Here is a 14,439-nt window from a genome sequence, read left to right on the forward strand (position 1 = left end):
AAAGCAAGGATACTGTTTCTCAGGAACACACTCTCATTTCAGTCATGAAATAACACAAGTGATGAAGCCCAAGCTGCACCACAGGCCTTCCCTACTCATGGGGATATGGCTCAAGCCTGGGTTAGGAAAACCTTCAGTCAAATGAGAGTCAGTGGCAAGACAAGGGGTAGTCGTGAGTTGCCTTCAAAAATGCACTTGAAGGGAGAGGAAAGAGTCTTTGTGTTTACTCAGTAATTTATCTGATGTGCATTTATCCATGCCAAACTCCTATTTTGCTCAGTGTGGCTGTTTAAGAGCTCAAGTGTAAATATGAAGAGACTCACTTTGTTTGATGAAAAACAGGAACAGGAACAGGGCCTAGTTGGTTTAAAGATACCTGTGCAGGTGAGGAACTTGATGCAATATTTGTTTCCCTTTCTCCCTCCTAAGGGGGACCTTTGGGTACACCCCAATTTTTCCTCAGTTTCTGGGATGAGTAGCCAGTCCCTGGTAAACATACCTCTGACTCTGGTCTGTCCTTTGCCTCCAAGTCAGCAGCTGTAGCTGCACCTGCACCACAGCCCCCTCTGAGGGCTTACCCTAGGCTGGAGTTCTCTGGGCTTCCATCTTTTTCCTCCATTTCACCTCTGTTGGCCTTCCCTTTCTGGATGGCTTCTGGCCTCACAGGCGCTTTCTTGCCACCAAGAGCCAGGTACTTGGATCTTCCTGCTCTTCCCACTCTCAGGTCTCCCGTTCTCGGCCCACCGGGAGGACGCTCACCCCCCACATGCCACTCCCTCACACCTTTGGAGATGACCGCCGTCCCGGCCTCACCAGCAGGTTATACTTGGGTCACCGCACCCGCACACACCAAGGGTCGGCCAGCTCGCGGCACCTTCGGGGCAGCCACGGTGCCGAAGCTCAGCTGGAAAAAGCCAGCGGGAGCTGAGGGCAGCTCTCGCCTTCGACGCCCGCCCCGCGTTTGGCCCCACGCCTCTGGAACCTTCCGTGGCGTTGGGGATGAGCTGTGGGGGCAATGGGCGGTCGCGGCCGAGCCGAAAGCCGACGGAGCCCTGCCTCGGGCGCCGCGGCCGTCGGGGGCGCAGGACCCACCTACGGCACTCGCCTTCCGCCGGGCACCGCCGCGATCCCATCGCTTCCCGCCGACACAGGGCAGCGGGAAGCCGCTCGTCCCCTCCCTCCCTCTCTCCGCCGGCCCTCCAGGAGGCCCGGCTCCCGCTCCCCCGCGGGGAAAGGGGCAGCCGGATCCCCTGGCGGGGGAATCTCCTCGGGGCGGGGCCCGCCGCCGCTCCCTCCCGCCGGGCGCGGCCCCCGCGCCGCTCCCGCTTCCCGGCGGGCCCCCACGGGCGGCACGCGCGGCCGGTGGATGCCGCCGGGTGACGTGCAGGGCGCGCGGTGGCAGCACCTCCCCGCGCGCCGCTTAAAAAGAAGAAGAAAAGAGGGAGCGAAACATGAGAGCCCGGACGAGCCGCAGCCGCCGCCGCCGCCGGCAGCAGCAGCAGCAGCGGAGGGGGCATCGCCCGGCCCGGCCGCCGCCGCAGTCCCGCCGCGGGGGCACCCTTCCTATGGGGCGACAAGTGAAGGGCTGCTGCCGCCGCCCGCTGCCCGGCCCCCCCCGAGCCTCGGCGCTTCGGCGCGGCAGCGGCAGCTGCTAAAACCTGTGCCGCTCGCACAACTTCGCCGGCTTCGAGCATCCTCCCGCCGGGGCTCGGGGGCTCGGTTCCCCCCCGTTGCTGCCTCTTCGCGTCCGCCTTTTTGGAAGAAGCGGGGGTGGCCGAGGTGCTATTCCTCCGTCGGCGCTTTAACCGCCTCCAGATTTATTCTCCTCCAGACTTTCCCCTTCTGGGGGAGGGAGGTGGTTTCCTGATCTGAAGTGCAAAGAAAAGTCAGTGGGATTCCCCTCCTTCCTTCTCCCCCCACCCTCCCCCCCCCACCCCCGGTTTGGGTGCATTCACACGCTCCCTCAGGCATGATGCTCAAGATGCTGCCGTTTAAGCTGCTGCTGGTGGCCGTGGTTCTGTGCTTCTTCGAGGGGGATGCCAAGTTTGGGGAGAGCGGCGCCCGGAGGAGAAGGTGCCTCAACGGGACCCCGCCGCGGCGGCTGAAGAAGCGGGACCGGCGGGTGCTGTCCCCGGAGGCCCCGGGCGGCGGGGAGGCGATGTGCCGCGGCCTCTACCCCCGCCTGTCCTGCTGCTCCCGCTCCGAGGCGCAGGGACTGCCGCACGGCGAGGCCAAGGTAGGCACTACCTGGGGCTGCGCCGGACTTTGGGGGAGGTTTTTGGTGTTGTGGGGGTTTTTTTTATTATTTTTGCGCCGAGCCACGCACCGGCCGCGAACCTGCCGCGTTCCCACGCGGGTGGGGGCGATGCCGCGGCGGGGCGCGGCCGCTCCTGCCAGGGGGGCGAGGGCGCGGCGGGAGCGGGATCCGGGTTCGGGTCTGGCGCTGCCTCGAGAGGCACGGGGAGCCGGCGCAGGTCCGCGCCCGGAGGGGACACGGCCGGCTCTGCCTCCGAGCTACTTTTAGTCCGCAGCGCCCGAGTTTCTGGCGGCGGCCCCGGCGCCGGTCCCGTCCCCGTGCAGCGGTGCCGGGCCGCCCGCAGGTACCGCCGCTGCCCAGGCGCGGCTGCGGGGAAGGGCGAAGGAGCCGGGCTGGCTCCCGGCAGCGGCAGCGATGGGGATGTGCCCTCGCCCGGCGGTGCCATCCGGGTTGGGTTTTTCTTGGGGTGAAAAATCGTGTCCAGTTTCCTCCACACGCTTACTTCAGGAGGGGGTCTGGATAGTGGCTTGATGCCGGTGTACCAACATTCCGTGATGCTACTCACGGTTCCGTGTATCAGCGCCGAAAGGCCCCCGCAGTGTCCGCTGTGGAACCCCGGTCTCCCGGCTCTTGGCCAGGGCCGGTGTCTCACCAGGTGCCGTGGGATACTCTGCTGAATGCTTTTCCACATTACCTGGCAGCCTCTCTGCCCAATTTCAAGCTGCGGTCATGTGAAGGGAAGCACCTTGTCTGCTCACTGATTTCTTAAAATTGTCAAGTTCTCTGCATCCTTTAGCAAGTTAAATTCTGTTTATCAGCCTGTTGCTTACATTTTCAAGCGCGTGGGTACCTAACCAGGCAGGACCGTGTTTGATAAGCTGTGCTGTGCTGGCCAGTGCTGCATCCGGGGGTACGCACAGGGAAGTTGCTGAATAATGTCATTAAGAATCACTGTGCATGAAACAAACAATTAGGTATCTTTTTTGTCTTTTTTTTTTTTTAATTATTATTACTTTTTCTTTTCTTTTTTTTAGAACATTTCATCCTCCTTTAGGTTTAATTAAGAATTCCTCAGTTACAACTCTCTAGTTGTCAAGGTCTGAGAGACTCTTGGAAAACTTGTGTTTCAGTCTTGCTGGCCCAAGCATAATAAAAAAAAATACCCAGCCTGAATCGAATTTTTATGCTCAGTTCACGGTAGATTTCACTCCATTCTCATGTAAACAGCTTCTACGAATCAACATATGTGTCTGGGTGGTATCTCTCACTTTGTTTTGTAACAAAAAGCCATATTGCATCATTTAATTTGCTCAAGTCATGCAAATAGGAAAAAATCAATAGGACAAAAAGGGGTCGACTTATCCTCCTCCCCACTAAACTGCTGCCCACACACAGAGTCCTGTTGCTTATGGCAAAAGAATAACAACAACACCATTGTGTTTGTTAGTTGGTTCACTAATGGGTGAAACTGGAGAACATCATTCTCCTTCAGTCCCCAGCTCTGTCCAAATGTTCATGCCTTTTGAGGGAGCATTTGTCCTACCCCCTCTATTCCCAGATGATTGAGAACTGTCTTACTGCAGGTTTTCAGCTGCAGATCTCTCTTTATTCATACCATATGCAGCAGCAGTTTGAGATTCAAGGCAGATATATTTCTTCATGTTGTCTAGAGACAGTGTCATTAGGCTCCTGTGTGATGATTGAATTAAACTATAACCACACACAGATAACCTGAAAGATCTAGCTGGAAAAAAAAAAGGAGGGGGGGAAGGAAAAATATAAAGGGACTGGAAAATATGTCCTTAATTCACCCTGTTTGCAATGTCTCAGTGGCATATATGCTACTGAGAATACTCAGTGCTTGGAGACCCTTGTGGTAATTGGTTGAAGGCAGTAAACTGGAAGTTCAATTTTGGTTAGTTTTCCATCCCCAGGCAGTTGAAGTGTTTATTCTTTTCTTACTATTACTTTAAAAGATCTTTTAATTCCTTTTCAGTGTGGTTTTTTTTTCTTACTGAGGGTACTAAAACCTGATGTAAATGTGAGGAGGTGACCATATATGCCACAGTACCTATTTCTGAGCTGGTGAACCCATTTTGTATTTTCTTTAAAATATAAATTACATTTTTCAAGGAAAGTTATTTTACAGGGTTGTAAAATCAGACTTTTTTCACTGAAGATTGTTTTTTATGAAACTCACAAATCTGCTTTACCATTATCTGACAAACATATAAGTTTAAAAAAAAAAATTCAAAATATACGTCATTTATACTTGACAGAATGGGGTGATCATTCTGTAAAAGACATGGCAAAGTATTATGGTATACCTTTGAATGTAACTTTTCTAAAAGCTCATTTTTTTAAAACTGTGTTTTACTACAGTTCCCAAACCACCTTTTTTAAACTCCATCATCTACTTGCATGATGGAGTGGCCATGCCATTAACAGAAATGTGAGCACTGCCATCTTTAAAAAAAAAATCTAAAAATTAATTGAGCATGCTCAGTATACATTCTAATAAGAGCTTCTTGGTTAAGGTGCTGGGTCTGTGAGAATTTTTGACCAAATTATTTATCTGTGCTTATAAATTCAAACACCACCTGCAGTTTTGGGAACAATAATGGAGCTACTGTAAAGAGCAGATACAACATTGCACTGGCTCATGTGAAAAATTTGTGTCCTGTTGTTGACATTTAACTCTTTTTCTGGCAATATCCTCTTGTTTATGAAGGGCTACTGCATCCCAGCCAAATATTGTAATATCAGTTTTTCTAAAAGTTTGCTTACAGCCTGACAGGCAAAGAAGTCCTCTCTACCTTGGATGGTTTCACAGCCAAGGCTGTCAAGGAATGGGTGAAAAGTAATTGTTTTCAAGTGTGCCCTTTTACAATCATTTGTTTGCTCTGGCTCTTTCATGAACAAAGGCTATTGTTGAACACATCCAACTAAACAAATAACTCATCTTGGGGTCCCTTTAACAGCTGCCTTAGTACAATGATCTATTTAAATATTACCCTAAAATTGAAACTGAACTCTTTAATGACATAATCCAGCACTATAATACAGAAGAGGCATATGTTCAACTCAACAGCTGAACAATCTCGTCAGCACATGATTTTTAGACATAAATGCTTGTATATCAAATATGGCTAAATGTAATGACTTATTTCACTGTTTTTTCCCTTCTGTTAGCATCAAAATCCTACTGCCTTTCTCTAACTAGATATGATAGAATACACAAGATAGATGGCAATATTAGTCATAAAGAATTTCTGTCTATTGTGTCATCTTCTGTTTCTTCTTCTTTGCGTTCTTCCTTCTGTTGATAAACCAATTTAGTATGCTGTGCTTTCCTGTGCATTCCAGGATTTATCTTACCTTTAGTCTACCCGTTTTACTTTCATGTGGCTAGAGATTAAAGGATGATCTTACAGATGTTGTAAATTAGTCAGCAGTAGGCATAATCATTATTAGGCATGTTGCAATAAATGCAATAAATGTTTGGAAGTTTTACATATTTTCCAGAGCACAGTTAGTTTAAACCACTGCAGTTTGATGGTGTTTTAAAAATTGAAGCAGGAAATTAGTTTACATTTCTTCAAAAGACCAAAGCCATTGTCAACTTTAAGGTCATTTTCAAAGCAGACATCCAACAGAAAAAGCTTCATTTAAATAAGTATTTCAGAATCTGCTTAGAACTGGTTTAGTATACTCCAGGATAAATACATTATCGATTTACTGAAATTCAGAATAGAGGCTTGTCCTATCTCCAAGCCAGTACAGAGTTACACATCAGACCTCACACAGAGCAAATGTTACCACCCGATTTTACTTGAGCATTCTAAAAGTTAAGTAACATTGTACTTGATTTTCAGATAATTGATTGACTCTCATTCCTTAATCTTCCGATTAGCTATTATATGACCAAGATTCATTCCAGAAATGACATGAGGGGGTGAATTCCTGTGGTTAATTCCTGGATAGCAGCTGCTCAGGGGGATTAGGATCCTTTTGTCTTAACTTTGAGGACTGAAATGTTGGCAAGCCTGTATCACCAGGCAACGTCAATTACGTTTTCCACAAGAAACAGTAAATTAGCTTTGCCATCCTGTAATTTATTTTTCCCGCCCATGTTCACAATGTGTTCTGGAGTCTTCCAGTAGAAGTACAGTTTTATATCTGCATCTCTGTGGAGTTAATTCAATAAACACACTGAATATTTACCTAGTAATACCTTGTGTTTACTTGCATTTCTAAACACACCATCACACTGTTACCACAAGAAAGCCTGAGATGAACTCCCTGATGAAAACTTCTGAGACTTCTGCAAACCAGGTGGTGCTACTTCATGTAGGCGAGTACTTTGCGGGGTCTGTACTCGCATTCCTTTCATGGAAGCACCAAAATGGGTCATTTCATCCTTACTTTAAGAGACAAGTGACATGATGTTCTTAAAAAGTAGCATTTAGTGGTTTTGCTTATCCCCTCTTGGCTTCAGACTCTGTCCTGTTTGGCAGCCAATGACCTGATGGAATTATATAGGCCCCTTCCCTGTATCAAAATCGCAGCATCCCTTAGGAAAGTCCAGCCTAGTGCAGAATATTGTCTCAACAGCATAGATTGCTGCAAGCATGCCCAGTTTCTACTACCTGGACTGCAATCCTAGGCAGTATTCAAATTCAAAGTTTTAGTTCTTATGTATTTTGTTAGTTTATGGTAGTTATCATTATATTTTTAGTTCTTGTCTTCAAGATTTACTGTATTAGAACAACATCTGGAACTTAAGAAAGAAGACTAAGGTTAAGAATTCTGCTGCTATGGCCCAAATGGGCAATCTAGCAAAAGGAATCTAAACTTTTTCAGAAAAGAAGAGCCTGCAGCCATGGAAAAAATTCCAAAAAGAATTCAGGACTAATGCAAACCTTTTGCCATAATTGCAACCTGCAATTAATTGGTTACTGTCTTAAAGCTTAAAAAAAAAAAAAAAGACAAACACTTTACAAAATATGTGAGACAGTTATATTCTCAAGAAAGGTTTGAAGAGAGATAATATACTATGTGTGGCAGATGTTAATTGCCTGCAAGTGCTGTGAAGCTGAGGATAGTTTGACAGGAGATAGTCTGAAGAATAGAATACTTAATGCATTTAGTGATCCTGGCAAACCTGGAGGAGCTCTTTTTGAAGCCAATGGCAGCATATCCAGAATAAGAGTAGAAGTCAAATGGTGTTCTTCTAATCAGCGGTCGAGTTTCCAACACTAAACTTCAGTGCGCATTTCAGATGGTCTTTTGACAATATATGCATGGTAAGACTAAATTTTCCTGGATAGAGTTTGCCTTCAAAATTAAGGTTATTTTAAATAGGATGTTGTTTAAACGTATGGGCCATATATTGTGAAAAAGTTTGCATACATATCTGTTTTAAACAACTGAAAGTGCATTTCTCTCAAGCACTTGAGGTCTATGAAATTATGCCCCATAAATAAAAAGTTGAGTTCAGACCTCTGTTATCAAAGTACAGCATCCTAGAGGAGAGCTGATCTATGAGACAGTGGACTCAAGCATATCCAGAATGTTCCTACACTAAATAACTTATTTATCAAAAGTGACTTAGATAATTCCCTTTAATGTTACATGGCAAGGGAATGACATTGGAAAGTCCTGCAAAGCAGCTCAGAGATACAAACTATAGAAAAATTAGCAATCTATTCAAATGTGTGACTTGCAAATATTTACATATTTCATACAATACATGTAGTTACTACATGGGTATTTCTTAATATAAGTGTCTTACAGTCTCTGTTTATAACTGTTTTATGTAAACAGCAGAAAGAACCTGAGCTTTGTTTTTACACTGAATCAGATTTAGACCCTCTCAATGGAGAGAACACATTTCTCACTGCCCACCATTGGGATGAATGATCAAAAAACAATCTGTGTGGTTAACAATAGATTAACAAAGTGCACTGCATTCAAAAGCTAATAAAGACAACTAAGCTGTTTTCCATTATTTTTCACAATTTGATGACATTGCACTCCTTAGGCTCCTGTGTTTACTTAAACACATCATCAGTTGTGGTTTCATGCCTCTTTATGCACTCTGCATACATAATGCATGCTTTTTTACAGTTTCCATATTGACACAAACAAGACATTACAAATTCTGCTTTTTCACTTGTAGTAGAAAAATACTTCTGTAAACATGCACGGTTTCCCACCTCCAAGCAGTGTGCATTAGAGAGAGCAAAAGGCAGAGCAGCATTTAAAGCATGAAAAATCCCTGGCACCTGCTGAAGTCCACAGCAGTCATTTCAGCAGCCATCCTGTGGTGTTGTTCAAGATCCACCTATTTTACAAATACCTAGACATGGTTTTCCTGATGTGTTCTGATGGGAGAATTTTAAATTTTAGTCTCTAAACACTTGAGTAGGCCCCTTACAAGTTAGGATTTTAGGTATTTCTTGTAAGAGAAGTGGGTAGACCTGCTGCTATAACTCTCTCTTATATAAATGATTCCTCTAGTTCATAGATTGCCTATGTGATGCCAGGCACAGATCCTTAAAATAACTTGAGTACTCTTAGTCTTATCTGAGAAGCAAGCTGAGATAGGAAATCTTATTGAAGCTTCTGTAAGAATCCTCTATAAGAAATCAGAGAAATTAAAACCTCACTGTACCATGGCATATTGCACATTTCATAGTAACAACTTTTGCATCTGCAGAATGGTGACATGAAACTCAATGCATTGAGAGTAACTGTATTGGTTCCACTAGCATTATTTATGGCATTAGGCCATGCAATCTTTCTTTCTGTAAGATGGGGACACAGGTCACAGGTTTACTTGTCTTTGGTTTGTGGCTTGCAGGTCCTTTCTGTTACCAACAACACAGAATGTGGAAAGCTACTGGAGGAAATCAAGTGTGCACACTGCTCACCACATGCTCAGAACCTATTCCACTCACCTGAGAAAGGGGAAACTCCTGAAAAAGAACTAATGCTTCCCTACCTGTGCAAAGACTATTGTAAAGAATTCTATTACACCTGCAGAGGTCATATACCAGGTAAAACACTTAACAAAATATGGGGCTAAAGGATGTCCTGATATGTTGATATTGCCTGAGCAGTTACAAATCCAGCTTGTAACCAAGAAAAGTCCCCACTGATATCCAGGGGAATTTGCCCAAGCAGGGACAGAATGTTTTCAGAGCAGATCTTGTGTGGGGAGGTATATACTTTGGGGGCTTTCTTGACACCCTCCTGTATAACTCGCCATGACACACACATGGTTTGATTTTTGTCAAAGGCACCTGAAACTATTACCTTTGCTGAAATATCAGTGTGTTCATTCTAATCATGCAAACAAGCAGCTAGCCATCCAGAAAGCTCTTCTAAATGATAGATTGCTTTAAAATGCAAGAAATAAAAGGTCTTGGCTGTTTGCTGTAGCCTCTAAAAGCTGATGAGTAAAATGTTTCTTCTGGTGTTGTTACCCTAGAAACTGATGTTTTTTCCACAGGGTTTAAAGCCCATTGGAATCAAAGGGCCCTATTTGATAGACTTCTGTGATCTTTGAATCACTTCCAGCCTGCTGTTAACAACCAAATTCTTAACTTACCTAACACTTCCTCACTGTAGTCAGTGGAGTCAGCTGGACATAACCAAAAGCAGAGTTTGCCCTGTGTTGTCTGAGGCAGTCACCAAATGTGTCCTATCACTTGTAACTGTATCAACAAAATAACCGCAGAAGATGGCTCTTACAGAAACACTGTCTTAAGACACTATTATGTTAAATAACATCTTTGGTATTCCCAATAGTAAATTATTTATATGTTTAAGACTGTCATTTTTAAACTATGCTTTTTTCCCTGTCCAAACACTACTTATAAACAATGCCACACAGGAGAAAATTAAATTGGTTAAGATTTTTTTTTTTTCCTTTAAACTAGCAACACAGACTGGAAAAAAGGACTTGATAATGAGATGAAAAATGAATTTGTGAATAGACACTTTTAACATATGAACACAGCTTTGTAATATAATATAAACATATTTGAGTAAAGGGGATAGTTTAAGTGGATGGGATTTGAAGGACAGTTCTTTAATTGCATGTGTACAGTGTGTACTTGTTTTCTCTGAAACCCCAAGAGTGAAGGGATTTTTTTGCAGTGTTCTTTTATTGACTTGGGAAAACATTTTGAATTTACTTACTTTTTCCCTTTACTGTGGTTTAACATGTATCTCAACCCATTCAAATATGAAAATATTATTATTGTCTTTATAAACTAAGAGATGTTTCTAAGGCTTTCTTAAACCAGCTGTTTCTTGCTCTTTATCACATTCCCCAAAGCAAAGCAGAATAGATCATGGTTGCCAAGACTGCCTGCTGAAGAGCGATAACAGATTAGATATTCTAAATGTTTGGCCCATATAAGAAGTCAGCACAAAGACATTTTTGACATGAGTTTGTAGCTAGCAAAAATTATTTTCATATTCTGCAGAGCAAGACCTTCAGAGTTGTTTTGTGAAAATCTGGGTTTATGAGGAAACAGTTTAATTGAAAAAAGTGAAAGAGGGAAAAGGGGGAAAGAAGGAGGAGGTGGAGAAAGGGAGGGAGTATGAGAAAGGGCTGAGCAGCACAGGAGCTACAGCCACAAGGAACCTCACTCCTCAGATCAACATATGTGGTGACGAATGACAAATTTATTTTTCTACAAAGTTTGTGTATATGTAAAACTGCTGAAGTGCATCAAGATGTCAAGTGCTTTTTGTGACCACCCAGGTTGCCTTGAAAGATAACCAGATGAAAGCATAACTTTAGCACTGGGCAGATCACTGTGCTTTGCAGGAAAAGCGCTTACATACTTCAGCATAAGTTAAAATGGGATTTTTCCTACATTAATCAGATGCTAATAATCGTTCTAAATACTTGTCCTGAACATAGCTTGTACTAACAAAAACTTGTTGCATGCTTACATCCACCAACAGGATTAATTTGGTGAGTTGACTAGTACTCATGGTTGTTGATACCTATTCTAGGATTGCCCAAAGGTATTCATTAAGATTCTTCTTGCCTCTTTCTGAGAAGGTGGCCTATAGGATTTTAATATAGTTTCATAGTAATGTTCATTCTGAAATATAAGTAATTAAAATAACTTATTTGGGGGTTCTGTGTTCCTTGTGAGACTTGTATATCCATAATAATATTTATTGCAAAAGAAAGAAGAAAAAATAGAAAATGTGGAAGCTATATTTTCAGCTTAGCCTGGAGGATTTTACAAAGAGTTGAAAATTAACAGTCCCCCAAACCCAAGGTCTCTGGCAATGATTCACTGTGCATTTTTTAATATGTCAAATAATTATTCTTCCTCCATTAGGGAGTGCTAATTGTTTCTGAACACTAATACAACGGAGTTTAAGGAAATTGCTGACTACAAAAATAATTTTATCCTTTAAGTCCTGTGCAAATGAGAAGTATTATGAACATTTTAAGACAGCAAGCACCTTTTCTGGGATTGAAATGTTCACAGTACATTTTAACCAAGAAGGCTGAGCAATTATGTATCAGGTTTTGTCATGAATTAGCTTCAAAAATTCATTTATTGTTCTGTCTGCTGCAAAGATGAAAATCCTAGCAGATCCTTGGTTAACTCTTTTGAAGACAGCAGTTTGCCCACCAGTTATGACTATATCAGAACTTCCACTGACTTCTTTTGGAATATTGAGAGAAAATGTGGACCCTATTCTTTATTCAAGCAGAATAATATCAGAACCTGTTAGGATTGTATGGATGAGCAGGAAGGTGTAATGTTTCACAAAGACTTTGAGATTAGAGCTGCTCTGCTTCATTCCAGATAACTGTTCTGACTATTTCTCATCTAATCTTTACTGCAAGCCTCAGTTTAAGAGATTATTGATGGAGACACTGGAGTTAAGTGATTTAATGAAGTGTCTTCAGTCAATATGAATTTTAAGTTTTCCCTTTCCATAAGGGAAGACTGTCTAGTATTTATTACTAATATAGCTAGTAAAGAGAGGCACAGCTGATTCTGCCTTTAGACATAAGCAGAAACTTGATCCATGCCATTTGAAGTGACATATTCTAAGGAACAAACCTGTGCCACAGCCACGGTGCCATCCAAGGATGTGGGAGAGATTTTGAGCTATCTGGCCTCCATTATTTTCATTTGAAGAAATGGCTTCCAGATGATTGTGGGTGAATTCAGATCCAGGCCCAGATCTGAATCCAGACATTACCAGAACAGACATCTGATAGGATTTTTCAAGCGCCAAACACAGTGTTCCAAAATGTTGGAATTTTAGCCCAAAACATTGGAATTCTAAGAGATTCTCCAGCTCACAGAGCACTTCCAGAAGTTCCAACATGGCTGATTATTAGTCACAGTCAACATAGTCAAACTCCAGAAAAATAGTAGTGGCTGGTAAATTTGCTACTGGTAATAAGAGCACGAAGGGGATCAACTCTGTCCCTGCCTGTGTGCAGGAACCTGCAGTGTCTGAGCAGGAGAAGAGGGTCACCAGTCACTTGAAAACCAGTTGGAAATGATGAGAGCTATCAGTGGACTTACTACATTTTGAAACAATCTGTCTGAAATCACGTCTTTGGTTCTCAGCTGGCAGTTGAAAAGAGAGGAGAATGTGGGGGTTTTGTGCGCAAATTCATATCTAGCTGTCAAAGGTGGAAATCAGAAAAAAACCCCAAAAGGTAAAGGGTGCTTTGACACAATGTTGAACTGTATGCTCAAGGTCACAGAGAAATAAAGCAGGTGAGCCTGACTTCCAGATGCCCTCAAAGGCAGTGCAGGTTTATTCAGATGAGTGGATCATACTCAATCCTGTGTGCAATGCAAGCAGGAGAGAGTGAATAGAAACTTGACTTGCTGCAAAGACTGAGACATGTGCTACCATGGCACTGGAGTTGTGTGTCAAAGAGAAGAGGCAAGGGAATGGGTAATCAGGGAATCCAGCAAAGTGGAATTTGGTGAAGGTAGGATAGGAAGGGAGATAGAGTGTGAGGAACAACTGGCTGCAAATACAAGTGGAGAGAGGAGGTGGGGATCAGCTGGGAGCAGTTTTCCTTTGAAAAGGCTTTTAATCTTGCAATTTATTCCCACAGTGTTTTATAAAGGCGAACACAGAAAGCCTTCACTGTAGCTGCCTTAACTGAAAAGCCTGTCGTTGGATTCTTGTTTGCAAGACAGAAAGTTTAGCATAGAAATGCAAGCCTGTGCAAAATCTGACACTTAAACATGATGTTTAATCATCCTTTGTGATTTCAATTTTCTTTGTTAACACAGGCACTGCTCTGTCAACATGTACACAGCTGGTAGGAAATTTGTAATAATATGTATGAGTCTTTTAAAATAAATTAGTAAGTACAGAAATTCACACAGGACCAAGGCTTGCAGTCCCTATTACTTTTTTTTTTTTTTTTTTTTTTTTTTTTCTTTTCTCCAAACAATTCTAGTGCTTAGGGGCACTTGTCAGGGACCATTCTTCTGGACACTGTACAAACTCTGAACAAAATGGAAAACTGTACACTAAAGACCTTACAATCTAAGCATGAGAAAGAAGATAATAAATGGCTACAAGCAGATAGGAGAGTAGAAGCAAATGTTTCTCTAAATGTCCTCATTGAAGCTGTTAGTATGTTAAATGGAGCATATATAACACATGGAGATTTTTTTATTTTCTAAATTACTATGGTTTTTATAGAACAAAATAGCAAATTCCACCCTTAATGCACAGGTGAAACTGTATTTACAGAGGTTACATTCCTTCCAGTAATGCAACATTTCTCATAGTTTAATTCTAACTCCACTTTTTTACAAGCATTTCTAATGAAAACGGTTCATAACGTGGATAGGTTTATTATAGGTGTTTTAGGACCAGGATAATGATCCTTATCCTTTCTTAGAATCTGCTGATGGGTTTGCTAAACAGTAAAAGGCAACTGCAGTGCACCATGCATTTTAGTGCATGATATAATATTTCATGAGGCAAAGGGATTAGTCCTACATAAAAGAAAAGGCATTGCACAGGTAAAGTGAGTTTGCATCTGATTATTACTTGAAATGGAAGTGTACCGAGTGAACCAGGTGATCACAACCTGCTCTGGGTTTCCCTGACTAAAGATAACACTCAAGCCAAGAGAAGTTTGTCTT

At 42.9% G+C, this 14,439-nt stretch overlaps 1 protein-coding gene across 1 annotated transcript in view; it reads left to right on the plus strand.

Moving 5' to 3' along the window:
• Positions 1 to 1,969: 1,969 nt before the first annotated feature.
• Positions 1,970 to 14,439, plus strand: part of HHIP (hedgehog interacting protein) — a 69,135-nt gene continuing 56,665 nt past the window's right edge. The window contains exons 1-2 of the mRNA XM_005525607.3: positions 1,970 to 2,236; positions 9,123 to 9,318. Of these exons, the coding sequence (XP_005525664.2) occupies positions 1,970 to 2,236; positions 9,123 to 9,318 (463 nt within the window). The remainder of the gene's footprint in view (positions 2,237 to 9,122; positions 9,319 to 14,439) is intronic.

The sequence above is a fragment of the Pseudopodoces humilis genome, chromosome 6 (assembly GCF_049639895.1).
Source record: "Pseudopodoces humilis isolate 2021_Gansu_Grassland_sample_001 chromosome 6, ASM4963989v1, whole genome shotgun sequence".
In the NCBI taxonomy this organism is placed as follows: Eukaryota; Metazoa; Chordata; class Aves; order Passeriformes; family Paridae; genus Pseudopodoces; species Pseudopodoces humilis.